The sequence below is a fragment of the Sitophilus oryzae genome, unplaced genomic scaffold, assembly GCF_002938485.1.
Source record: "Sitophilus oryzae breed Bouriz unplaced genomic scaffold, Soryzae_2.0 scaffold_1185_pilon_pilon, whole genome shotgun sequence".
In the NCBI taxonomy this organism is placed as follows: domain Eukaryota; kingdom Metazoa; phylum Arthropoda; class Insecta; order Coleoptera; family Curculionidae; genus Sitophilus; species Sitophilus oryzae.
This window is the reverse complement of record NW_022145821.1, coordinates 149074-174977: the sequence shown is the minus strand read 5'-3', so window position 1 is coordinate 174977 and position 25904 is coordinate 149074. Positions and strand designations below refer to the sequence as shown.

General features: G+C 32.7%; 1 protein-coding gene and 1 long non-coding RNA gene across 5 annotated transcripts in view; one reads left to right on the top strand and one right to left on the bottom strand.

The window, feature by feature from the left end:
- The window catches only part of LOC115891571, a 62753-nt gene that overhangs the window by 31816 nt on the left and 5033 nt on the right, over window positions 1–25904 (bottom strand). Inside the window, exons 5-6 of the long non-coding RNA XR_004051877.1 lie at window positions 25221–25383; window positions 234–324 (exon numbers count right to left, since the gene is read on the bottom strand). This is a non-coding gene — a long non-coding RNA (uncharacterized LOC115891571). The remainder of the gene's footprint in view (window positions 1–233; window positions 325–25220; window positions 25384–25904) is intronic.
- Window positions 4479–25904, top strand: part of LOC115891565 (putative leucine-rich repeat-containing protein DDB_G0290503) — a 68287-nt gene continuing 46861 nt past the window's right edge. For 3 of the 4 annotated variants that reach the window (XM_030912059.1, XM_030912057.1, XM_030912060.1), the window contains exons 1-6: window positions 5848–6035; window positions 6952–7138; window positions 7688–7830; window positions 12524–12781; window positions 17497–17622; window positions 17684–17893. In XM_030912059.1, the coding sequence (XP_030767919.1) occupies window positions 5862–6035; window positions 6952–7138; window positions 7688–7830; window positions 12524–12781; window positions 17497–17622; window positions 17684–17893 (1098 nt within the window). In that variant the 5' untranslated portion in view covers window positions 5848–5861. Of the gene's footprint in view, window positions 4665–5847; window positions 6036–6951; window positions 7139–7687; window positions 7831–12523; window positions 12782–17496; window positions 17623–17683; window positions 17894–25904 lie in introns of those variants that run through there. The other variant, XM_030912058.1, reaches the window with a different exon arrangement.

Here is a 25904-nt window from a genome sequence, read left to right as displayed (position 1 = left end):
TACGATCAAAATTTTATTCGAAACGCTAAAAGTACTTGGATGAAAAATTATAATAGATCAAAAAAATATTAAGACTTTAAAACCCTGTAGCTACGTAACAAAGCAGAATCGGACCTACGTTAATATGAAAAATAAATCTTATTTTTATGTGAGGAATCTCCCCACGAGAGATGGCACATGTTGAGACACCCTGTATATTTGTACAGCAATAAAAATATTGCAAAACAAATTACAATGCCAAATTTCTTTCCACTGATCCTCTGTCTGGTTTGATATAGAGACCCTCCAATTTTGCATGTAGGTAATGTTTGGAAGATAAAATGCCTAAAAGATAAAATATAGATAGTATTAAACTTCTAATGCTAAATCATCAATATTAAAGTTCATTATACCATACATTCAAATAAAAAACGGTGTCAAAGACGGCTGGGGAATGATAATCAATGATAATTTTGGCAAGATCGAAACCCTACAGTCAGTTGGACTTAAAACGGTTGTAATTTATTTTCATATTGAGAAAAAACTCGATTCTTTGGAAATAGATTTGTGTGCCTGGAAATGTTCTATCCTTTTTAATCTTTCCATAACTAGTATTACAGATATTAAACATTTTAACATGGCAACACTGTCGCTTACAGATCCACACCGTCTTCGATATGCCTTCGCTGACCGAATTAGAAAAAATAAGTGTTTTATGCGTTGGCCGCAGAACGATTGGTGTCTCCACCGTACGGCACTTGAGACGTAAGGGGAAATCAAATCAGCCTTGTCACAAATTCGCCCATTAGGTTGCATGTCTTCCTAATTCTTTCATCAACGCTAGAACCGTTTTCAGACACACAAACCTATTTCCGAAAAAATATTTTTTGTCCAATTTTAAACTACCATTAAAACTAATTTTTCTCTCCAATTTTAAAATTACCATTTAAAACCCAGTTTTACTCAATATAAGAATATCACACTCCTCTTAAGGCCAGCTGACAGTGTGCACCATTAGAAAATAAAGAAGAGTACGGACCAAGTAAATAACGTATAGAGCTTGACCTCGCCAAAATTATCATCGATTTTCATTCTCCAGCCGTCTTTGACACCGTTTTTTTTCGATAGTATAGTACTATTTCTTGTTTATTTTTTAAATGGCTTTGTGTAAAGTGTATAAAGTAAAATGTAATGGGATGGCAATAGAATAACTAATAAAATTTTATATTCTTAATTTGGACTGTAATCCAGTGTCTACCTTATATAGGGTTGCCAACCGTCCTCTATTCCAGAGGACAGTCCTCTTTTTGATCTCACTGTCCTCTTTTCTGTCACGTATTGAAAAAGTCCTCTTTTTACATACCGAACACAAAATCTAATAAATATTCGTCTATCGTCACAATGAATGCTTTAAAAAATTGTTAATCTGTGTCTTTCACTACTCCCACTCGTTTGTACAGAAAAGAAAAGAAGAAATATTTATATACAAGAAATATTTTTAGAGGCGATAAACATGTTTAATTATTTTATGTTTACTTACTGTTTAGCCCAGTCGACAAGTGGTTTTAGGTGGAAATAATTAGGGGCAAGCTGCGATAACACTTATTCTCTTTGTTTTGCTTTGTTGAATACTCTACTAAATTTGCACGGTCTATGGATCCCGGATTTGGCCGCCATATTGGAAAATCCTGTCAAATTATGACATTTTTATGTTTTTTTTTAAATAACTCGGTCTGGGTGCACTGTACAGAAAATTTGCAAGAGACCAAAAAGAAAGCTATTTAAATTCTCTACAAAAAAGGTCCTATTCATCGATTTCGTGCATGAACAGGTCAACTAGATACAGGCGCTTAAATACAAAGCATATATTTTCTAGTGGTTCATTTAATATGAGAAACTGATGTAAATTTGAATAATTTGCCAGTACAAATTTGTGTTTTTTTTGTGCTCGTTTTCACACCACCTGGCGGTAGAGCACTCGGCGCTCTTTTTTTAAGTGGTTTCCCCTATAGGCCTAATCCACTTTTTCTTGCCGTTGCAAATGTTCTATTTTTATATCCATATGACATGATACGCTTTATAAGTATGTATTTTCACCGTCTGCCAGGTTTTCACCGTTTTTTTTTGACGTAGAAGGTTGATCAATTGACTCATCAATATATTCTTCATCAAACTGTTCATCTGGTTCTTGTTCAATGTCTATGTCTTCGATATTTTCGTTGGTCATTAATAATTCTTCTAATCGAAAATCGATTTCTTCGTCGTCTCCTGGATCTTCTAGAGTTATTTCAGAATTTGTGTGTGAACACGCTCTTCCCTGACATGAACCGCACACTACCGAACAGTGTAATCCTGCTTTTCTGCAGCTGCAGGCTGCGTTGCAACCTTTTATGCATTTACAAGAAATCATCTTCAATAACTCTTAGGGAGCGGCGTCTTGCAGCATAGGAGGAATCGGTATAAGTCCATTGGACGACTGCTTTCAACCCCAGTCAATGGATATTTTTTCGTTACCGTACAATTTTTGGACTTGTAGGTATGTACGAAATGAGTGCATGCGAGCCGCATCTTCGGTTGGAGGGAGGGATGCAAGATTAAATAAACTCTTTGTTATAGATTGCGCAAAAAATCGATGTCTATAGATGCGTAGTGATGTGTCGTCGCTCTTTGACCCATAAAGTGCAAGAAGAAATTGAATTCCAACGTTGGCTATGCTTTCTGGAGTTGCATTTGGGTCTCTAAAACAGTAAATGGCAGTTTTCAAACTTGTCTGATTTCTTAGAACCTTAAGGAACTTCATTTTACCCTACCTGTAAATTGCAAAAGTGGTGTCGCACCCACTAAATGCATGTAGAAAAAAATTGTGTTCATTCACAGCCGTGTCCAATATTGATGCAGAGGGTGAATAGCGGGTATTTCCAGCTTTTCCTTTCCTTGCTTTAAAAAGTAGATGTTATTCTGAGACTCGCATAGTGCAGTAAGTATAACCAGTAAATCAATGTTCTCGATTAGAAGAATTAATGACCAACGAAAATATCGAAGACATAGACATTGAACAAGAACCAGATGAACAGTTTGATGAAGAATATATTGATGAGTCAATTGATCAACCTTCTACGTCAAAAAAAGCAGACGGTGAAAATACATACTTATAAAGCATATCATGTCATATGGATATAAAAATAGAACATTTGCAACGGCAAGAAAGTGGATTAGGTTAGGTTAGGTTAGTGGAACCCACTTAAAAAAAAGTGCGCCGAGTGCTCTACCGCCAGGTGGTGTGGAAACGAGCACAAGAAAAACACAAATTTGTACTGGCAAATTAATCAAATTTTGATAGAATCGGGTTCTCATATTAAATGAAGCACTAGAAAATATATGCTTTGTATTTAAACGCCTGTATCTCGTTAATCTGTTCATGCACAAAATCGGTGAATAGGAATTTAAATAGCTTCTTTTTGGTCTCTTGCAAATTTTCCGTAAAGTCCACCGAGTTATTTAAAAAAAAACATAAAAATGTCATAATTTGACAGGATTTTCCAATATGGCGGCCAAATCCGGGATCGATAGACCGTGCGAATTTAGTAGAGTATTCAACAAAGCAAAACAAAAGAGTAAGTGTTATTGCAGCTTGCCCCTAATTATTTCCACTTAGGCCTATTTAAAACGACCTACCGACTGGCCTAGTTAGCTTATGTTTTGAAAAAAAAAGTTTTGTTGAAAACAGTTTGTTTTTTAATATTTTTTTTTAAGTAAGAAAGACTGGGTATCAGTCGCATACCGTTTACATAACTTTTTGGTAAATTCTGGACATTTGGGCAAAAAATGTTGTACCCCTTTTTTACCCTCTCATCCTCTATTTTTTATTTTGAAAGTTGGCAACTCTAACCTTATACCACATTGATATCAAGTGCCTTGTAGGTATAGTAAACGCCACGAATGTTTGGGAGTGATTCATCGGTCGCTACCATGTGAACTAATCTGTTCAAGGTCACATAAAACTTAATTCCAGTGCCGTGGTGTTTCAAATCATATAATAATCAATATATAATCTGTTGTTTTAACTGTCAAAGTCTTGTCAAAACATATATGTGGTTATAAATATAAAATGGAATGCCCCATTGGTCGCACTGCAAGCACACCAATGGATCAAACCAAACAAAAACGAATCAATCAAAGAAACGCGATATAGTATCGTCTTTGTCAATCACGCTAACATTTTAGAATAAGTAGGAGGAGCGCAGGCAGATGATTAGACCGGGCCTTAAAAACCTACGTCTGCGGTAAAAATTTACGTTTTTAATGTAAAAATGATAGCGCGCGTGTCGATTCTAACTTCATCAAGCGATAAATCACTCCCAAACATTCGTGGCGTTTACTATAACTTTCGTTTAAGCCAAAGCATCACCATAAAGGATGTCAAGTGTCAGAAGGAGAAATAGTTACGTGAGAAGCACTACATGTATTTTATACTTAGAAAATTATTTTTGCAGATAAAAGAACAGGAATTAATGTTAGAACAGACCAAACTCTTCATGGGAAACATAACCTCTGAAAATTGCATGCTAAAAAATGAAGTGACTTCCTTAAATAAGCTGCTGCTTGAGACAGGTGCAGGTGATATCAAAAAGCAGATCGACACAAATAAGGAAGAAATCGCACAGTTCCAAGAGGAAATTCAAAAAGTAGATACAACATGATGAAAAAGTTTTATAATCATGTGTGATTTGCACGATATAAATCTGCTTTGCATGGCAGTATAACAATTCTTATAGAAAAAAATATTAGAATCTTTTAACTAACCAAGTCAAAGCTCACTTGATCATAAAACTTTCTGAGCGCTAGTTCATATCAAATAAACTTTTAGTCACGTGATTAAGCTTGACCGGCCCGGTTTACATCATAGACTTAAAATAAAATATAGACTACACTATTTACATCTGAACGCGGTCAAACAATCATTTTTGTACACATGTTTACTTCTGGGTACACTCGACCGCAGCCGACCAACCCTTCCTCGTCCAACCTATGTTGTCACGTCTTTAATATTATCAATATTTTTTTACTTAGTATACACATATGTTGATATCTTAATACTGCATTTTAATTAAGTAGGTTTTAATATTCCATAGATGTATTAAATAGTCCTTATACTACTTAATTATAAGTCGAATACTATGTAAAAAGGATAAATCCTTTACAATATGGCAACACCGATTAGAGGCGAGGTCGCCTGTTCATTCATCTATTAAAGTACGCGTCGCACGTGTGTAGTAAAGTATTGTTGCCGCTACTTCTCTCTGGTTGTATTATTGCATTTTCTTAGTTTGTAGTCCTTAAATGTTTATTTTATTTACTTTTTGTATTCAAGAACTATAAAATATAGTTCGCCAGTGCCAAATTTGCAAGAAATTTGACTTAAATAATCCATTTAAGTCTTGAAACGACTTTCGACCGGTAGGCAACTCTCAATTTACCAATCGGGAGTCAGTGGCGTTGTTGTAGAAATGCGCTTATTTATATATTTTAGTAAAATGTAAAATCTGATTTTTTTTCTAGTATATAAACATTTATATAAAAGTTTTTGTAACATAGAATAAGTAGGAGGAGCGTAGGCAGATGATTAGACCGGGCCTTAAAAACCTACGTCTGCGGTAAAAATTTACGTTTTTAATGTAAAAATGATAGCGCGCGTGTCGATTCTAACTTCATCAAGCGATAAATCACTCCCAAACATTCGTGGCGTTTACTATAACTTTCGTTTAAGCCAAAGCATCACCATAAAGGATGTCAAGTGTCAGAAGGAGAAATAGTTACGTGAGAAGCACTACATGTATTTTATACTTAGAAAATTATTTTTGCAGATAAAAGAACAGGAATTAATGTTAGAACAGACCAAACTCTTCATGGGAAACATAACCTCTGAAAATTGCATGCTAAAAAATGAAGTGACTTCCTTAAATAAGCTGCTGCTTGAGACAGGTGCAGGTGATATCAAAAAGCAGATCGACACAAATAAGGAAGAAATCGCACAGTTCCAAGAGGAAATTCAAAAAGTAGATACAACATGATGAAAAAGTTTTATAATCATGTGTGATTTGCACGATATAAATCTGCTTTGCATAACAGTATAACAATTCTTATAGAAAAAAATATTAGAATCTTGTAACTATTCAAGTCAAAGCTCACTTGATCATAAAACTTTCTGAGCCGTACGGTATAAAATATACCTATAGTTCTTATCAAATAAACTTTTAGTAACGTAATTAAGCTTAACCGGCACAGTGTTGCCCACTTTTACATTTTTTTTATTAAAATATTTTAGAAAACAAAAATAAATTAATTATAAATATATAAACGGTTATTATTTACATCAATAAAACTCACCTTCTTAACAGCACTTACGGAACATAAAAGGCCATTAATGCCGCTTTCCCGTTCAAAATATTCTAATAAAGTTGCGATGAGTTTTTTACGGCTATTAAGCTATCTTGAACACTTCGCACTAAAAGAGGTTCTAAAAAAACAATGTTCGACTGTAAGGTCTGCTAGTAAAAATTTTTAAACTTCAAGTATCACTACAAAATTCATTTAAACGAAAAACTCGTAATACAAAACTAAAGTGTCAAAACGCATGACAATGTCAGGAAATAAATAAACAAATGTGGCAACTTGACATTTTTTACAGCAGAGGAACCACCTGAATCCCCAGCGGGAAATTTAAATTCCGGCAGCCCGATTTAAATTCATTGTTGCCAATCATGGACATATTCGCGCCCTTGATTACGTAACTAAAAGATAAATTGGTATCGATTATAGAACCAAATTCTGAACATCTTCGACATTTTGTCATTAACCCCACTTTTTGCATATGTTTTAGGATTTTTTCGCCCACTGAGGACGATCTCCATAACTTTTGGCATACCCTGCATGCTTTATTTTGAAACCAATTTATTAAATGTACTATTTTAGTTACAGAAAGAAAAACGACTTCTTGCTGTCGAATTTGAGGGCATACAGAGCGAAAATGCGGTATTACTACAGAACCAGGAAATAGCTTACAAGAACTTACAACGACAAATAAAGGAATTGGAAAAAGTCAATCACCAGAATAAACATTTGAAAGAAAAATACGAAACAGAACATCACACACTTCAAAGTAAATTTTAAAAAAATAGTGTAACATATGATAAAATAGCATATTGCTTATATTACTTTAAATGTGGTAGACAATGATTCGGTATTAAAACTAAAAGAATTTCGGACTTACCATTTTCTTTCTTTATTTTGCTTACACGACGTTTCGGTAAGAAGTATCAATAACCGTTATCAAATGCGAACTAATCTACTAGAGCCGAGCATCCACCATTAAAGTTATTTGGGTGTAGTCAAGCATGAGGTTCTTTCTCCATTAGGAAACACCTTCATTGGAGCATTTTATGAGTGGTTGCCATATTGTTGAAATTTTCATACTTGGATCGCTAAAGATTTTACTATTGTTAGAAATAAATATGGCCTCTGCAAATTCGCGCTTTTTCCAATGGGGTTCTTTGTGGACAACCCGGGCTTCCCACCATTTTATGTTGCGGTGCTTCGGTTCAGTATCACGGTCAGTGATACTTCTGACCGAAACGTTGTGCAAGCAAAATAAATAAAGACAATGGAAGTCCGAAATTCTTGTAGTTTTAATATTTCTTATATGTTTAAGCTCTGCAAAATGAGAGAATGAAATATCTAGAAGAAAAGAGCTTGTTGAAATCGATTATACAACAGTTGAAAGGGGAAATTGCAAAAGTTCCGCTATTAGAAGATGATCTAACTAATGTGTCAAGGAAGGCTAGCAAATTAGGAGTAAGTATGGTGGAATTTTGAATCTATTATCTAATTTTTTAAAAAAAGTAATATATATTTTGTTAATTTGTTATTTAGCTACCAAAGTAAATAATTCGTCCTTAAGGCCTTTATAAAAACTTTTATTTTAATAAAAGCACCTTCAGTAAGAAATGCCGTATGATTGAAAAAAACGGCGTCAAGACCTATACATATAAATGACGATCGTTGACTTTATCCATATAATTTTACATATAACATGACAGCGATCTTCATTTCTATGCCAATGTACGTTTTACACAAAAATTAAAAGTATTTTTAATAACATATTTTTTTTCAAACGTCTCAAGATAAAAAAGTCATTTTAACGCCTAGGCATAAAGCCGGAGTCTCATGCATCCGAAATCCGATGACACGACGATCCGACGGTGCTCCTATTGGTCGAAATATTTTGACAACAATTTTTATCCGATAATTTTAACTAATCATCCGACGTCGTATAAAGTTAAATTTTGTTTAACTTTTGTACGATATCGTGTGTTTTTTAACCTCACTTTTCAAAGTAAATAATTTGTTTTTAACCTCACTTTATAAAAACATTTATTTAAATAAAAGCACCTTCAGTAAGAAATGCCGTATGATTGAAAAAAACGGCGTCAAGACCTATATAAATGACGATCGTTGACATTATCCATTTAATTTTACATATAACATGACAGCGATCTTCATTTCTATGCCAATGTACGTTTTACACAAAAATTAAAAGTATTTTAATAACCTATTTTTTTTCAAACGTCTCAAGATAAAAAAGTCATTTTAACGCCTAGGCATAAAAGTAAGGCACTTTTACGCCTAATCATAAAAGTACGAAAATATGTTATTAAACTGACATAAAGTGTCAAATTCAACGAGCGTAACCATAGTTTCTCGATATACAGGGTGCTCCGAACTGTATTCTGCAGATAAAAATAAGTAAAAAAGTTCGTATAAATGTATGTCCTAAAATGCTTAGTCTCGGAGATACAGGGTGTAGGAATTTCATTTTTATTACGATTTTTTCCAAATAATTTCTGAAGCAACGTCAATATTTGGATTAAAATTGGTGGAGTTTTTTGACATGAGAAATTTGATTTTAATATCAATATGCGACTCCTATTTGTAGGGGGCGGCGCCTACATGTGTTTTAACTGTTTTAAAGTGTAATGACTTTTTTTCCGTACCTGTATAAACTATTGAGTGAAGAAATATACAGGGTGATTCAGATTTTACTAGAATAACTTCAGGTATCTCGATAGAACTAACCGAAATAATGATAGTTTGTATTATAAACCATACTCCAAAAACGCTTCCGCTTGGAGTAAAATGGCGCTAAAATTTGAATTATTTTTCGGTTTTTATTTTATTACTCGTAAGCCAGAGGATCTAAATAAGCAAATGTTTGGTTAAATGCAAAGGGCAACGTGGCTGATATGTGTGAAAAAAATTGGATTAATTGCTATACAGGGTGTTGTTTTTGTGAGTGTCAACTGCACGGAACCTTGTAGAACTTTTTTGTCGCACGCCACTGGATAAATTTGTATTTTTTTCTGATACCTTCCGTCATTTTACTAACTTTTCTTGTTCTTCAATTTTTTTGATATGTCGCTTAGTTTTCGAGATATTCCACAAAATTCCGGACATGGCTCAGCTGCGTTCGAAAAATGTTACTTAATTATAGTGAACGCCACGAATGTTTGGGAGTGATTCATCGGTCGCTACCATGTGAACTAATCTGTTCAAGCTCACATAAAACTTAATTCCAGTGCCGTGGTGTTTCAAGTCATATAATAATCAATATATAATCTGTTGTAATTTGTTGTTTTAACTGTCAAAGTCTTGTCAAAACATATATTTGGTTATAAATATAAAATGGAATGCACCATTGGTCGCACTGCAAGCACACCAATGGACTGACGCACAAAAACGAATCAATCAAAGAAACGCGATATAGTATCGTCTTTGTCAATCACGCTAACATTTTAGAATAAGTAGGAGGAGCGCAGGCAGATGATTAGACCGGGCCTTTAAAAACCTACGTCTGCGGTAAAAATTTACGTTTTTAATGTAAAAATGATAGCGCGCGTGTCGATTCTAACTTCATCAAGCGATGAATTATTCCTATGCTCCTCCTACTTATTCTAAAATGTTAGCGTGATTGACAAAGACGATACTATATCGCGTTTCTTTGATTGATTCGTTTTTGTGCGTCAGTCCATTGGTGTGCTTGCAGTGCGACCAATGGTGCATTCCATTTTATATTTATAACCAAATATATGTTTTGACAAGACTTTGACAGTTAAAACAACAAATTACAACAGATTATATATTGATTATTATATGACTTGAAACACAACGGCACTGGAATTAAGTTTTATGTGACCTTGAACAGATTAGTTCACATGGTAGCGACCGATGAATCACTCCCAAACATTCGTGGCGTTTACTATAGCAACATGCCTTGGAGAACTTAATTCAAATTTTGGCGCCATTTTACTCCAAGCGGAAGCGTTTTTGGAATATGGTTTATAATACAAACTATCATTATTTCGGTTAGTTCTATCGATACCTGAAGTTATTCTAGTAAAATCGGAATCACCCTGTATATTTCCGTGACGTTTTACGTAAAAAATGTCTCTTGATAAAAATTGCTACGAGCAACCGTTCTGAAGATATTTAAAACGGTAAAGGTCAATACATGTCATTTTTGACAAAAAATAAACACGTTGAGTAGATACTTAGCTATTTGACTGAAATTATAAATTTAATTTTTTATTATATTAACCATAAATGTTTCTGCGAAAAAATGATGATAAATCAGTTTCTGTTGAACTTTTGGCACAAAAAACATTTAAAATTTATGATTTCAGTCTAATAACTATTTAGTCAACATGTTTAATCTATGTCAATGATGACAGGTACATATTGATAAATTCGATTCCAAATATCTCGATACCCATTACTCGTAACGATTTTTACCAAAAGACCTTTTTTAAGTAGAAGACGTCGTAAATGTATGTTTTACTCAGTAGTTTTATACAGGTACCCACAAAAAGTTATTACTCCCCAAACCAGTTAAAAAATATGTAGGTGGTGCCCTCTACAATTACGAGTCATGTTGACATCAAAATCAAATTTCTCATGTCAAAAAACTGCTAGACACAAATTTTCATCCATATATTGACGTTACTTCATACATTTTTTGGAAAAAATCGAAATAAAAACTTCTACACCCTGTATCTCCGAAACTAAGCATTTTAGGACATACATTTATAGGAACTTCTTTACTTATTTTTATCTACAAAATATGCTGCCGAAATTTCCGGAATACAGTTTGGACCACCCTATATAATTACATACAAGGTATGACTTTTAAATCTTCTTATATTACTAGAAACGTTTGAAATTGTTTAAAAAATTATTAGTGGCCTTTGAAAAAAAATAGCATGTTCTATTCGGAGTAAAAATGACTTTTTGTGCCACGGCTGTATGTCGGACTCAAACGCTCGTCCGTCAAACGTACAACCTCGCCACAGGAAATGCCATTTTTACTCCTAATAAAACAATATACTATTATTCCTTTTCATTCATACCGTACGATCGAAAAAACAGCGGCAACGATAGCTATGAAATGAAGATGTCATTTTATATGTAAAATTAAATGGAAAATGTCATCGATCGTATTTCCAAACCAACTGGACGCCGTTTTTTTTTCGATCATACGGTATTTCAGTGGACGATTCAAAGTGGTTATTACAACTTGAATAATAGCAACCTGTGTATCAATAGTAGATATCAATAAAGATATTATTTTTACATATTTCAACGATATTTTCCCACAAACCTGATATAAGGTTTGTTCCAACCAGCATTTCGGGATCGTTTCGTACTCGAATCGGTTTTCTTGCACTTTGTTAGCATGCGCGGACTTCGAATAGTTTCGTAACGGTGCAAAAAGTATCATCGTTGGAACGTTTTGTGGATTGTTTTCGGGACTGTCAAAAATGTCAAGCGTGCGGGTATCGATCGGCTTTTTGTTTTTGTTCGAGGAAACAAGAAAATACGATTAAAGCTTACCTAAATATTGTTCATTTTTCACCCTTTCACTAGGCAGCAACTCCAAATTGTCACTATCTGAAGTGGAGGTAAAGAAATCAGTCATACCATCGTCACTCATCCTTAATTATTATCTATAGATAATTATGAAAGTGTACAATTTAAAATTTCCGAACGATTTAGTCCATACAAACTCACAAGCAAAAGTATAACGCACACGTAATAAATATGTAATAAATAGTTAATTCGTAACACGTAATGAATAGTTAATTCGTAAAACATAACCAAGACAGAAACATTAGTCGAACGCCGGACCAGAATCAGCTGTTAAAAATCCATAATCCCTGCCAATATGCTTTATTGCGCCCGCTTTATTGCGCGTTATTAAGTCAACCCAAACAGTCCTCAATTTGGACCATGTACCGAAATTACCGTTCTGAAATCGTAACTAAACGATCCCAAGGTGGTTGGTATGCAAATAGGATCGTCCGATAACCGTCAAACCCCGGTTGGAACACATTTGAATTACTGCGCACGAGTGTGACCGTTCGGTGACGGTTCTGCGGCGGGTTGGAACAAACCTATAAATTCATATTCGAAAACATTTAAATTTTTTTTACAGTTAATAGCCGAATACAATAAGCAACAAGGAGAAAAATTGAAAGAAGAAATAATCGAAAGGGACAAAGTAATCACTCAGTTGAAAGACAACGTGCAAAAATTGAACGAACTACAGATTGAAAATGCGAAAGAAAAACTATCGTTGTGCTACGAACTAAATGAAGTTTGTCAGTTAAAGGAAAAACTCAGCGAAGTCCTGAACACGGAAGTAAGAAAGAATGCCGAATTGGGCCAATCTAAAGAAGCCATAGCTAAATCGGTAAAGACCAGCAAACTAAATCTAAATATAAGTTACTAAAAAAATCTGAATTATTGAATCTTAGTTTTTTTAATAGAATACTAGGTATATTTTATTTTTTATAAATTGTTTCTTTTTTTATTGTTTTTTGAATTGTTTATTTTTTTATTATTTGGATTTTTTTATTATTTTGATTATTAAATCTTAGTTTTTTTTAATAGAATACTAGGTATATTTTATTTTTTATAAATTGCGACCTCAAAATATATCTCAATTAGAGTTTAACAAGCGTTTAACCATAGAAAAATGGTTGTGGATAGTTCAAATCATTGTTATATTACAAAAGCTCTATTATCTGACAAACGAATCTAAAACAGCGAAAGGAATTCGTGCAAAAAAAGTCGATGTTGTCACGTTTAATTATAGAAAAGCAAAGTTGCTCGATATTACCTATAAATTGAATATATTTTAGTTCATTTCAGCATACATAATTATATATATGCTAATATGTTGACGTAGTTCTTATTGTAATAATGTATATTTATCTAATTAAGAGATTTCGTTCATTCTGCCTATTATAAAAGGTAAAGTATTTCCTTACGATAAAGTCCGCTTAGGGTAAGCTGGCAACGCTGACAAAATTCATCATGGTATTCCGGATTCAACCAGTCTGATTGGTCGAGATTCTCGCACGTCTTGTCGCCATTACCCCCAACTTTATGCCCCTCTCTAGGAATAGTAGAAACAGTCACTACTATTGAAAAATCCAGTGGCGGTGTTATTGTATTGTGTTTTATATCTTTAACTTGATTTGTGGTTATTGTAATTAGTACATGCGTTTTAACAAATATTACTATATTTGGCAAATGACTAAACAAAATGTAGGTACATTTAAAGTAAAATAATATTATAAACTTTACTGGAAAATATTATAAAAATTCCTGATATATTTTTATGAAACACCGCACGCTCGTGGATATTTTATGAATGATATCGGTCATGATTTTAGAAAATTGCGATCCCCTCACCGTTACCCCGTTGTTTCAGATCCGTTTGTCAGACTGTATGCGTGTACAGAGTGAGTCGCTAGTTATATACCTATTTTTAATGCTAATTTTAATGCTTAAATTTTTAATTGCGATTTATTCTGTTTTTTAATTTTTACCTATATGTTTTTTAGTACGCCTAACATTAAAACTACTACATTAGTATATTTTTATATATTACTTATATTTAATATCAATTAAACATTTAGTTACGTAATCGAGGGCGCGATTTTTAAATTCATTGTTGCCAACTATGGACATATTTCGGCGCCGGGCTAACTAACTGGGGATTCAGGTGGTAGTTCTGCTGTAAAAAATGTCAAGTTACCGCATTTATTTATTTATTTCCTGACATTGTCATTCGTTTTGACACTGTTGGTAATTATTAGGAAAACGGGAAATCGTCCGATTTTCACCAAAATTGGTATACACCCTATTTTGAGGTCGTAGATTACGAATCTGAACTTTTTTTCTGACGATCTCTTACCGTTTTTCAGAAAAACGAAAAATTATTTCAACATCGAATTTTTCCTAATTTCTCATATTTTTAAGGTTTTCTAACACATTTTGTTAGGTATTCAATAACAAGGAGGCTATTTTTGCTATTTTCTGTTACTTTTTTAACCAATTCTATGCTAATAGAGGAAAATTTGCTAAAATAAATATGTAAACAATCGGAAAATGTTGGGTTATGTGTTTCTGACATTTAAAGCAACGTTGTCACTGTTAAACCTAAATTTAGTGCGTTTTTTTCGCCCCCTCTGGGATTGCGAAAGGCGATCGCCAGTGAAACGGCTCTTTCCCGTAACTGCTATTTTACCAGCGAGATCTGACTATTTATAACCACGAAGTTGCATGCAAAAGTTTTGATTGCATAGGTTTCAACTTCTATGCGGAGGGGGTTATCTTTTTTTGTTATATTTTATCAAGAAAAGATTAAACCCCTCCGCAAAGACGTTGAAACCAATGGAATCAAAACTCTTTCGTGCAACTACGTGGTTATAAATAGTCTCTATATAACTTCTTTGCGGAGGGGGTTAATCTTTTTTTGATATAATATAACAGGTACCTATATTTATCTATTGTCAGATCTCATAATAGGTAATTTATTTAAAATCCCTAATCACCCGAAAAAATACAAAATATGTTGCAAATTGTATGTGTATGCAACGTTGCAAATTTTCAAATTTCTAGATTAGATCTAGGATATATTTGTCTCTCTCATTACATAGGAGAGAGAAAGAAGTATATATGAAATGCCATCTGGTCTCAATTAGGAGAGAGAAAGAAGTATATATGAACTTCCATCTGGTCTCAATTTTCTTTGTTATTTTGTTAAGAAAAGTGTTTTTCAGTAAAATTTTGGACATTTTTCTATCCTCAATCAAGTGTAAGAAAATATAGTGAAATTATTACTTTATAAGGGCTGAAATAAAGAAAAATTCAATGTTGAAATTATTTTCCGTTTTTCTGAAAAATGGTAAGAAACCGCCAGGAAAAAAAGTTCAGATTCGTAATCTACGACCTCAAAATAGGGTGTATACCAATTTTGGTGAAAATCGGACGATATCCAGTTTTCCCAATAATTACCCTTTAGTTTTGTATTGCGAGCTTTTGGTTTAAATAAATACCGTATGATCGAGAAAAAACGGCGTCAGCGATGGCTATGAAATGAAGATCGCTGTCATTTTATATGTAAATTTATATGGAAAATGTCATCGATCGTCATTTCCCAGCCAACTGGACGCCGTTTTTTTTTCGATCATACGGTAGTATTGTGATACTTTAAGCTTAAAAATGTTTACTAGCAGACTTTGCAGTCGAACATTGTTCTTTTTAGAGCCTCTTTTAGTGCGAAGTGCACAAGATAGCTTAATCGCAACTTTATTAAAATATTTTGAACGGAAAAGCGGTAGAAATGGCCCTTTATGTCCCTTAAGGGCTGTTGAAAAGGTGATTTTTGTTGATGTAAATAATAACCGTTTATATATTTAGAACTAATTTATTTTTGTTTACTAAAATATTTTGATTAAAAGAAAATATCTAAAAGTGGGCAACACTGTGCCGGTCCAGCTTAATCACGTGACTAAAAGTTTATTTGGTATGAACTGTATACTTACTTACATTATTTTATTTTATTATAAAAGATAATAATACAGGGTGAGTCTTAAATAAGTGCAAATATTTACAGTGTCGGTAGATCTCGATAAAAGAAGCATATTTTCTCTTTACCATATTTCAGATAAGTCCAAAATAACCGAGTTATTTAAGTTTGAAAATTTAAAAAGAAAATGATTTTTTTTGAAAAAATTTTGAGAGCCACCGTATTTTTCCTTTATGGTAATATCAGAGACTAAGAAACTATACCTTGGGAAAATTTGCGGTAAACAGGCAGTTATAAAAAGTTTTCGAAAAATATACACCGAAATTTAAAAGAAAATGCAGGATTTTCAACATCTTTTTTAGCGAAAAATACCTCATAGTCGTGTTCTTTGAATAAGAAGACTAAGGAAGGAGCATAATGCTATCCATGTATTCATGCACGGTGGGCGGAAAAAGGACTCTAGGGTGGAGATCCTTGACAGTTCTGTTTGACGATTCATTTGACACATTTTAATTTGATTTGAAGTTTTGTGGATTTGTCAGTCTTTACGGAGCTTATTTTATGTTATTTATTATTTATTCTACTACTGATAGTTGTATAAAGGTAGTAAATCTAGATGGAAATTGTGGCAGAACTTAAATTAATAGTGACACTATTGCGATTTATCGAAAGAGACTCTAAAATAGCTGGTTGTGTAGCGTGCGGTAGATCTCGGCCAAAATCGAGTGAAATAATGGAACAACTTTTCGCTAGTAAGTGACTATATAATATACATACGTGTAGTAAACCGATCATTTATGAAATTCACTTAAATTAACTAATTATATATTTTCTCTTGCATTTTTGCTTCTATTTACTACACAAAACATCCCCCTATAGAACTTCGTCTATCATGTTAAGAAATGAAAGTAAATAATAAAGCGCCTCTCGTGTTTGTTCACATTCAAAAAATTTCAATTATATGCCTGTATATATTTTTAATATATTTTTTAAATTTACATTTTTTTAATTGAAAAGTAATATATTACATTTAAATGGAATATATTACATAACAATTATGTCAATTACAGGATTACAAGCTTGTTTCCTAACATTTTTTAAATAAAACGAATTATAAAATTTCAATATATGTATATTTGTTGTAGGTATGAAAAAAGTAAAATATAAAATGGATAAACGCTTACTTACATTGCAATAAAACTTCCACTTTTAGTTTTGCAATCCAAACGCAATATTTCTATTTCACAAAGAAAAATATCCGACAACACTAAAATCACTGAAACTTCCGCGGCTGACAACGAAAACTGAAAAATATAACGGCTCTTTTTGTTTTGGACCTGCAAAGCAACATTACGCTGTACTATTATGTATTTTTTGTTGAAATAATTGCCATGACAAAAAGTAATAATTATCAAACTTTGACATGCTTCTTAAGCTTAAAAACAAAACTGGAATTTTAATTTAATTTTATCGTTAACAATAATATTATCGTTAACTATTCTACAACCCAAGCAACTACTTTAATTGTAGCAACAGCTTGAATATTATTGAAATAATATTTAATCAAATATTAACCTGATTTTTAGGTACAAAAAATCGAGGAAAAACAGAAAAACGAAAGGTCAGCTATACGAGCTCTTCTAAAAGATATCAAAACCCTTACAGAGGAAAAGCAAGAATTAGTTAAAGAAAATAAAAGCCTAGAAAGTCAAGTAAATTGTTTCAGTTCTTAACATCACAGCATCATAATAAACTAAAAAACAAATAATCTAGATAAACAGCCTGTCTATTAAAGTGGCAGAGAAAGAAAATAAAATTAATGAGATGAACAGAGAAAGCGACAGAAAGGACCAAGAAATAGCGGATTTACGAAAAGATACCCAACGACTGGAAAAATGCAAAAATGAAATTACAGAAAAAGTGAACATAGAAACTACCAAATACGATATGAACATTCGGCAATTAAAAGTGCTCATAGATAAGGTAAGCCCGGAGTAAAAAACTACTAAAATTACACATTTAGTTTTTAGTTTTCCAACAATCAATACATTATTTACACTAATTCTACACTTTTAAGCAGATATTCATAAAGTACAGAGTGGTCGAAATTGGTCTGTTTTAACAGAGAAAACCTATTTCCTGACTAGATAGAGCAAAACCGACATGGATGTCATGGGCTCGATTTCTGAAACACATTTAATGGCGTAAACCGCCTGTTGATATTTTCACTGTCAACTGAGATACGTTTTTTTTTTAATTTTTTGCCATTTGGGAAATTGCCCATAACTTTTTTATGTCGCGGAATAATAAAATTCTGTAAAAACGTTCTTAACGCACTTTTTTAGGCACAATCCAGTGGCGGAGTCAGTTTTTTTCTATGCTTGCTCTTTTTGTCAGAATTCAAAAAAAAAATTTAAATGGAAATCGTAGTTGGCTATGAACTTAAAAAAATGCTGGCGTTTAACCCTTTCCAACGATATAAAGTTATGGATATCTATTTCTAAGAATGAGAGAAATATTAGGGTTTTTATCTTTATATCGAAACGGGCTTTGATTTTGAGTTGACCTATTTGCCTAATTATTTTTTATCACAATTTAATATTCTATATTATTATTTATCTGCATAATTAAAGACTTTTGTAAATTAGCATTCTATTATTATTAGTAATAGTAATTATTAGTATTACTAATAACAACAACTGAAATCGATACAATAAACAAAAAACAAAACTAAAAAAACGTATCTTTGAGTGACAAATATAGTTTTCTAAAAAAATCAAAGATGTTCAAATTGAGCACCCCCTTGTTGAATACACAATAAACATCTTTTGCGCACAGAGTTACAACGATTTATTAGGCGAACTGGTTTAATAAGTCCAAAAGCTTGCCTAGTAGCCTTCTGCAATTCTTCTCTCGTCCCAATGGTTCTTCCATTATACAGGGTGTCCCAGAAATGAGTGCAGATATTTTAAGGGGTGGTAGATCTGGTCAAAATAAACATTCTTCTCTTTACCATTTTTAAAATAAATTGAAAATAACCGAGTTATTTAACTTTGAAAATTTAAAAAAATAATCGCAACATTTTGAGAACCGCCGGCAGATATCGCCAACTACATCCAATTACCCGGATCAAGCCCGGAATTCAGTTAATTCGACGCACTGTGTTGCCATAGGGACAAGAAAGTATATGTTAAAAGTAAGTCATAAAATCACAACACCTGAGGAGTTTGCAGAGATGCATTACATTTTAAGATTGTGATATTATTACATAAAATAAATTAAAAGTTAAATGTTTAATAATGTATTAAAAAGTTAAATTAAAAACTTACCCAACATTAAAAAGATACTTATGACAGATCGATGTAACTGTGACAGTTCTCTTTTTCGATATACACTTAACTAAAATACACTTCACTGTGCTGCTTTACTTGTACATGCTATTATAATAACTACTAAAATAACAGTCCCCATTTTTAACATATTATTTTCATATAGGCCTCATCACAATTTGAACCACTGATTTACAAAACACCTTGAAAAGCACACATTATTTTGAATACCTTTGTGAATGAATAAATGTTGAGAATCATTGTCTCTTACCGCCACTTTCAGAACTACTTTCAATCTAAGAAAATACATGTTTCACTCAACAATTTTAAATACGTATTTTGTTTTTTCGCTAATTTTCTATGTATTTCGACAATTCCATCAACAGCCCAACCGTCGCGTCGGTCAAGAGACCCGCGCATCACTGGTAACTGCTCCTTTGTCGCGCCGCCGTGTCGAGCTTGCGTCATGCGAGGTTGCCGTAGTTTCAACAATTTCAAATTCAAGACACTCGAAGAAATCAAATTCTTATTAAATTTTAAAAATAAAACAGAAAAACATGAAAGGAAACAAACAAAACACAAATGAATTGATTATTGATAAGGTCACAAAAAAAGAAATTTCTAAAATGTTTATCGTAATTCAGAATTCAAGACATCGAAAACAGCCCGACGAATAGTCAATTCATTTTTGTTTTGTTTGTTTCCTTTCATGTTTCTCTGTTTTATTTTTAAAAGTTAATATGAATTTGATTGCTTCGAATGTCTTGAATTTGAAATTGTTGTAACTACGGCAACGTTGCTTAACATCGTCGTCTGACGCAAGCCCGCCACGACGGCGCGGCGACCGGCGACTCAAAGGACCAGTTCACATGCGGCGCTCTTGGCTGACGGTTAGGCTGTCGATGGAATTGTCGAAATACATCGAAAAAATAGCGAAAAAACAAAATACCTATTTAAAATTGTTGAATGAAACATGTATTTTCTTAGATTGAAAGTAGTTCGTAAAGTGGCGATAAGAGACAATAATTCTCAACATTTATTCATTCAGAAAGGTATTCAAAGTAATGTGCGCTTTTCAAGGTGTTTTGTAAAACAGTGGTTCAAATAAAACAGAGAAACATGAAAGAAAACAAACAAAACAAAAATGAATCGATTATTCGTTGGGCTGTTTTCTAAATTTCTTGAATTGAATTCTAAATTACGATAAACATTTTAGGAATTTCTTTTTTGTGACCTGATTGTGAATAATATGAATCATTTTATTAAATTTATTCCAAAATAAAGTTATTTTGCAGCATAACAAAGATTTTCGTAAACGTCATAAACGTAATGTTTTAGTTAATTTTCGGTGGTTTTTGTTAAGTTTTCATTGAAAGGGTAAGTACTAAAAATAATTAATGTGTTTTTTTCTGTAATTATTAATAATGAGCACTGATAAAAGATTAAATTTACCATTCCTAATTTTTAGTAGAAATTTGTCTATGAATTTATAAATGTAGAACTATGTTCCGCCGAACTATGTAGAATGTCGATAACATAAGAGGTTGCAACACTGCAAGGTTTAGATACACCGTAGGGAAATCTCAGGTGAATAAACAAGTGGCACTAAAAAGTTTTTTCAAATTTCCCGGAAAATGTCAAGAAAAATTTTAAATTTTCAACATTTTTTTTTGCAAAAAAAACCTCATAGGCGTGTTTCTGGGGTTGAACTATACTACCAGTTAAAATATTTGCACTTATTTCTGGGACACCCTGTATATAAGGTCTTTTAATTTCCCCCATAAAAAATCGAAAGGAGTTAAATCACAGGACCTAGCAGGCCAAGACATGGGCCCCTCGTTCCAACCCAATTCTTTCTAAATGTTGATTTACCTTTTCAAAAGTTTTTAATTATGCAGATAAATAATAATATAGAATATTAAATTGTGATAAAAAATAATTAGGCAACTAGGTTAACACAAAATCAAGGCCCGCCTCGATACAAACATAAAAAACCTAATATTTCTCTCATTCTTAGAAATAAATACACATAACTTTAAATCGTTGGAAAGGGATAAACGCCAGCATTTTTTTAAGTTCATAGCCAACTATGATTTCCATTTAAAAAGTTATATTGTTTATTATTTCTGACAAAAGGAGCATGTATAGAAAAAAAACTGACTACGCCACTGGATTATGCTTAAAAAAGTACCTTAAGAACGTTTTTACAGAATTTTATTATTCCGCGAAATACAAAAGTTATGAGCAATTTTCTAAACGGGAAAAAATTCAAAAAGGTTGGCAGTGCAAATATCAACAGGCCCACGGTGGAGTATTAGCATGAAAAAGGTGATCGAAATTCGAAAAAGCAAATGTGTTTAAGATTTCACAAAAAAAGATAAATGATAAGTTAAATCATGTCTGTCATGAATGGCGTTGCTATGGGTGTGTTTAGTTGCATTCATTTGTTTCAACGAAACGTCAAAGTTGTTACTTCTCAGAGATAAGAGGTAAATGGCTAAATTTTATGTTTAAAATTAAATTATTGTTGTTCTTGTGCTCCTTTTACTTTTATATTATTGTTTTGATTGAAAATGGCTCAGGAAGCTGCAGGTATGTATTCTACAAAAACATATTATCTATTTTGATATTCTCTATACTAACGATTTTTTTTGCAACTAAAAGTTAGGCGTTCAGAAAATTTGATTAAATTTGTGACATTTTTATTATACTTAGAGATTTAGTTGCGCATTTCAAAGAATTCAGCATATTGTCTATATACGTTATACTTAGTAAACACTGGGCTTTCATACAGTCAAATAAAATACTGCGACTTTTTGCGACTTTGCTGATAAAATGAGAAAAACATTCTTGGTTTCCTCTAATTTGCAAATCAATGATATACTAATGCGAGGTGTAAACCGCGATGGCATTGTTGTGTACAAAGCGATCGCATTAGTGCCATTATCGCATTAGTGCAGTATAGCACAATTTGGCATTAGTACCGGCTTTAGTGGTATAGGAATTGGTCGCGGATCAGTCGTAGCATTAGTAGTATTAGTTGCGATATTACTACTGGCATTAGTGGCATTGACCGTGGAAACACTGGAACGGTGATTTTTGTTTCTTTTTTTTAGAATCGACGAATTATCCTTTATTTTGTTCATATTATTTCCTCTTTAATTAAAAATAGCAATAATTTATATAAGGTCTACATAAAAAGATTAATAAATAATATTTTCTTGCCTTTAGCTGTGTATTTTGTCTAATTTCGAAAAATCGAACGTAGAGAAAAAAAAATGAAAAGTAAAGAGAAAATTGTTTTTGCTTGTCGTAAAGGGGGGAACCAAGCTCCACTCCCTCAACCGGTTACTGGGCCTACTCTTCATCAGGAGGGCTGTCCAGGGGCTGGTTCTCACCGATACGACAAGCAAAACTTTTTCAATATCAACAGATGATGTCGTATAGTATCGGTGAGATATTACTGCATCTCCCGTCAAAAGATGGTAAAGGGCGTTTTTCGGCCCGCTCAAATATATATGAAATGAACAAAATTCTTACAGCCTTAGTGTATATTAATAAATAATATTTTCTTGAAGAAGGGTAGGCCCAGAAACCGGTTGAGGGAGTGGAGCTTGGTTCCCCCCTTTACGACAAGCAAAAACAATTTTCTCTTGACTTTTTATTTTTTTCTCTACTTTCGATTTTTCGAAATTAGAAAAAATACACAGCTAAAGGCAAGAAAATATTATTTATTAATATACACTAAAGCTGTAAGAATTTTGTTCATTTCATACATAAAAAGATTTCGATCAACTATCGGTGTCATACCCCACTGTGAGGCGGTTTACACCACTAAACGTGTCTCAGAAATCGAGCCCATGACATCTATGTCGGTTTTGCTCTTATCTAGTCAGGAAATAGGTTTTCTTTGTTAAAACAGACCAATTTCGACCACCCACTTAGATGCAAAAAAACTCAACGGAATTTTTTTTCGTCAAGTATAAAGTGTTGTCAAATATAAATATTAATTATATAATATTAATATAACTTGCGGTTCGTACCGAAAATTTGACTCAAAATACCATGTGTGTGGTATCAAATTATTCGTAAAAAAATGCTTTTTCCAAATATGTTAATGAGCCATCCTCGTTCTATTTGAAAAAATTGAGATACGATTAAAAATACGATTTGAGCATTTTCTAACTGGCCAAGACAAGACACTAAAAACATTAGACGATCAAATTTTTTTCCAAGGCTCCTTGATGAAGAATTAGTGTTTTTAACATACACATGGCACTCTAGATTGAATTTTAAAAAACAATTTTTTATTAAGCGACCATATGATATGTCATTCTATTAAGAATGTCATTTCTATCGAATAAAGTAAAAAAATACCGAGAGTGCTATTTAAAAATCAAAAGTTGTAGTCGTTTCCGGTGAAACAGAAAGTGATCAAAAACTGAATATATCAATCAATCCTAATTTATATCATATACTAACATACCAAATCTCGTTTTTTTATCTGAAGAAATAAAAAGTTATAGGGGTGAGCCACTTTTGAGACGCACCCGGTATATACTAATAAAGGTAGGTTTATTTAAATATAAAACGATTTAAAAAAAATATGTGTTTATTTTTAATAGAATAAACCTTGATTTATAAAGTTTAAATATTATAAATTTTAAATAATGTTAACTGAAACATAAATTCATGAGTAAAACCTGGATGAAAAGCCTAACCACTTCACATGAAATTGTTTAATATTATTTAACCTAACCAGGAGACTTCGAGACTTTGTCTTCTGTAATTCAGCCTCATAAAAACACCCCTTAATTGGCTGACCTTCTACTGTGATTCTTGAATAATTAAAATTGAGTATTAAAGAAAAATAAGAATTAATGAAAATATGTCTATAACGCTATAAAAGACTAAAATCACAAAGAAATTAATGCAAATGAATGGTTTGTTTAAGGTTTGTACTTTGAATAAGAAGACTAAGGAAGGAGCATATCAAAAATCTAGGTACACCGCGATGGGCCTCAAATATGGCCGACTTAAATTCCGGTTTATCAGTGTCGTTCTAATTTTATTTAAAAAATGTAAAACTATGATGTAGGGTAGACGTGGGGTAGACTCAATAATTTGTTGTTTTATTTTACGTTGTGAATAAATGTTGGTAGTTATTAAAATTGTTATCAAAATATATAATTCTAATAAAAATAGATAAGTTATAATAAGTATTTATTACCACAAACATCCGATACGCTACTGAAGCAGGTAAGTCAAATTAACGTATCTAAATTCTTTGACATCTAATCTTTGACAAGTAATAAATAAAAGCTAAAATGCAAGAAAAATATATAATTTAGTTAATTTAAGTGAATTTCATAAATGATCGGTTTACTACACGTATGTATATTATATAGTCACTTACTAGCGAAAAGTTAAGTATAAATAACATAAAATAAGCTCCGTAAACACTGACAAATCCACAAAATTTCAAATCAAATTCAAATTTGTCAAATGAATCGTCAAACAGAACTGTCAAGGATCCCCACCCTAGAGTGCTTTTATGGCGCTTTTTCCGCCCACCATGCATGAATAGATGGATAGCATTATGCTCCTTCCTTAGTCTTCTTATTCAAAGGATTGTTGTCATTTTACATTTTCATTTCCATAAAAAAAAAAAAAAAATATTGTATATAACCAGTGGGTAATTAGGGTGGGGCTAGGGGGGGGGGGCTTAGCCTCCAGATTACTTGAGCGGGTCGTTTAAAATTGGTTTTAACGTTAAATCAATATTATCTTATAGTGACCCACCTACAAAAGCCCTACCGAAGGACTTGACTAGTCCCCCCAACAGTGTGTGTCTAGTTGCGCCACTGTATATAACATCTAACGAGGCTAGATTATTTAAAGGGGTAGTTGTATCGCGGCAACTGTATACAGAGTGTCCCAGGTTGAGCGTACATTTTTGTACATTATTGTTAACTTAGTACCTTAATTCTATTACTGCTCCTCCGTTTTTATTTTTTTGCAAGACCTCTCGGTGTTTTGGCTTTCTGTAATACTAGCCATTGTCTTCTTAAATTCTGCCATAGCGGCAAAATACCTTTCATCGCTTAAAGACCAGCAAAAATTTACAAGTTCCGCAATCTCCATCTACAAAGGGTAAAACTGTAAAAATTATAGCAAAGTGTAAGGAATTTAATTGAAAAAAATTAATCCAACCAAAAACATAATAACAAGATATAAAAAATAATGCTAATTTAAGAGGATTTTGTAAATAATGGTAAATACTTCAATAACGGCTCATTGCTAGATTGGCCTATGGCATCTATACTCTGTTTTAGCACTTAGGAAACATTTCGACAGACGATGACAGAAAAAAAAGCAGATGACGTCCATACCAATCCAATTATTTCACTAAAAAAAGTTTCTAATATTTTTTAAGTTTACCATGGATGGGTTTATTTCAAAAATTACAAATCATATTTCAATATAATTGGAGTGACGAAACGACGAACGACGCACAGTGGGCAAAAATCCAGAAGTATGTTGCAAAAATTATTTTTTTGTACGATTTTATTCAAATTTGGTAAAAACATTCTATGCCAGTAGGCCGTGAACCCTGTTAGTTTTGGCTGACTTGAGAGTGGTTGGGGGTGGTGGAGGGGATTCAT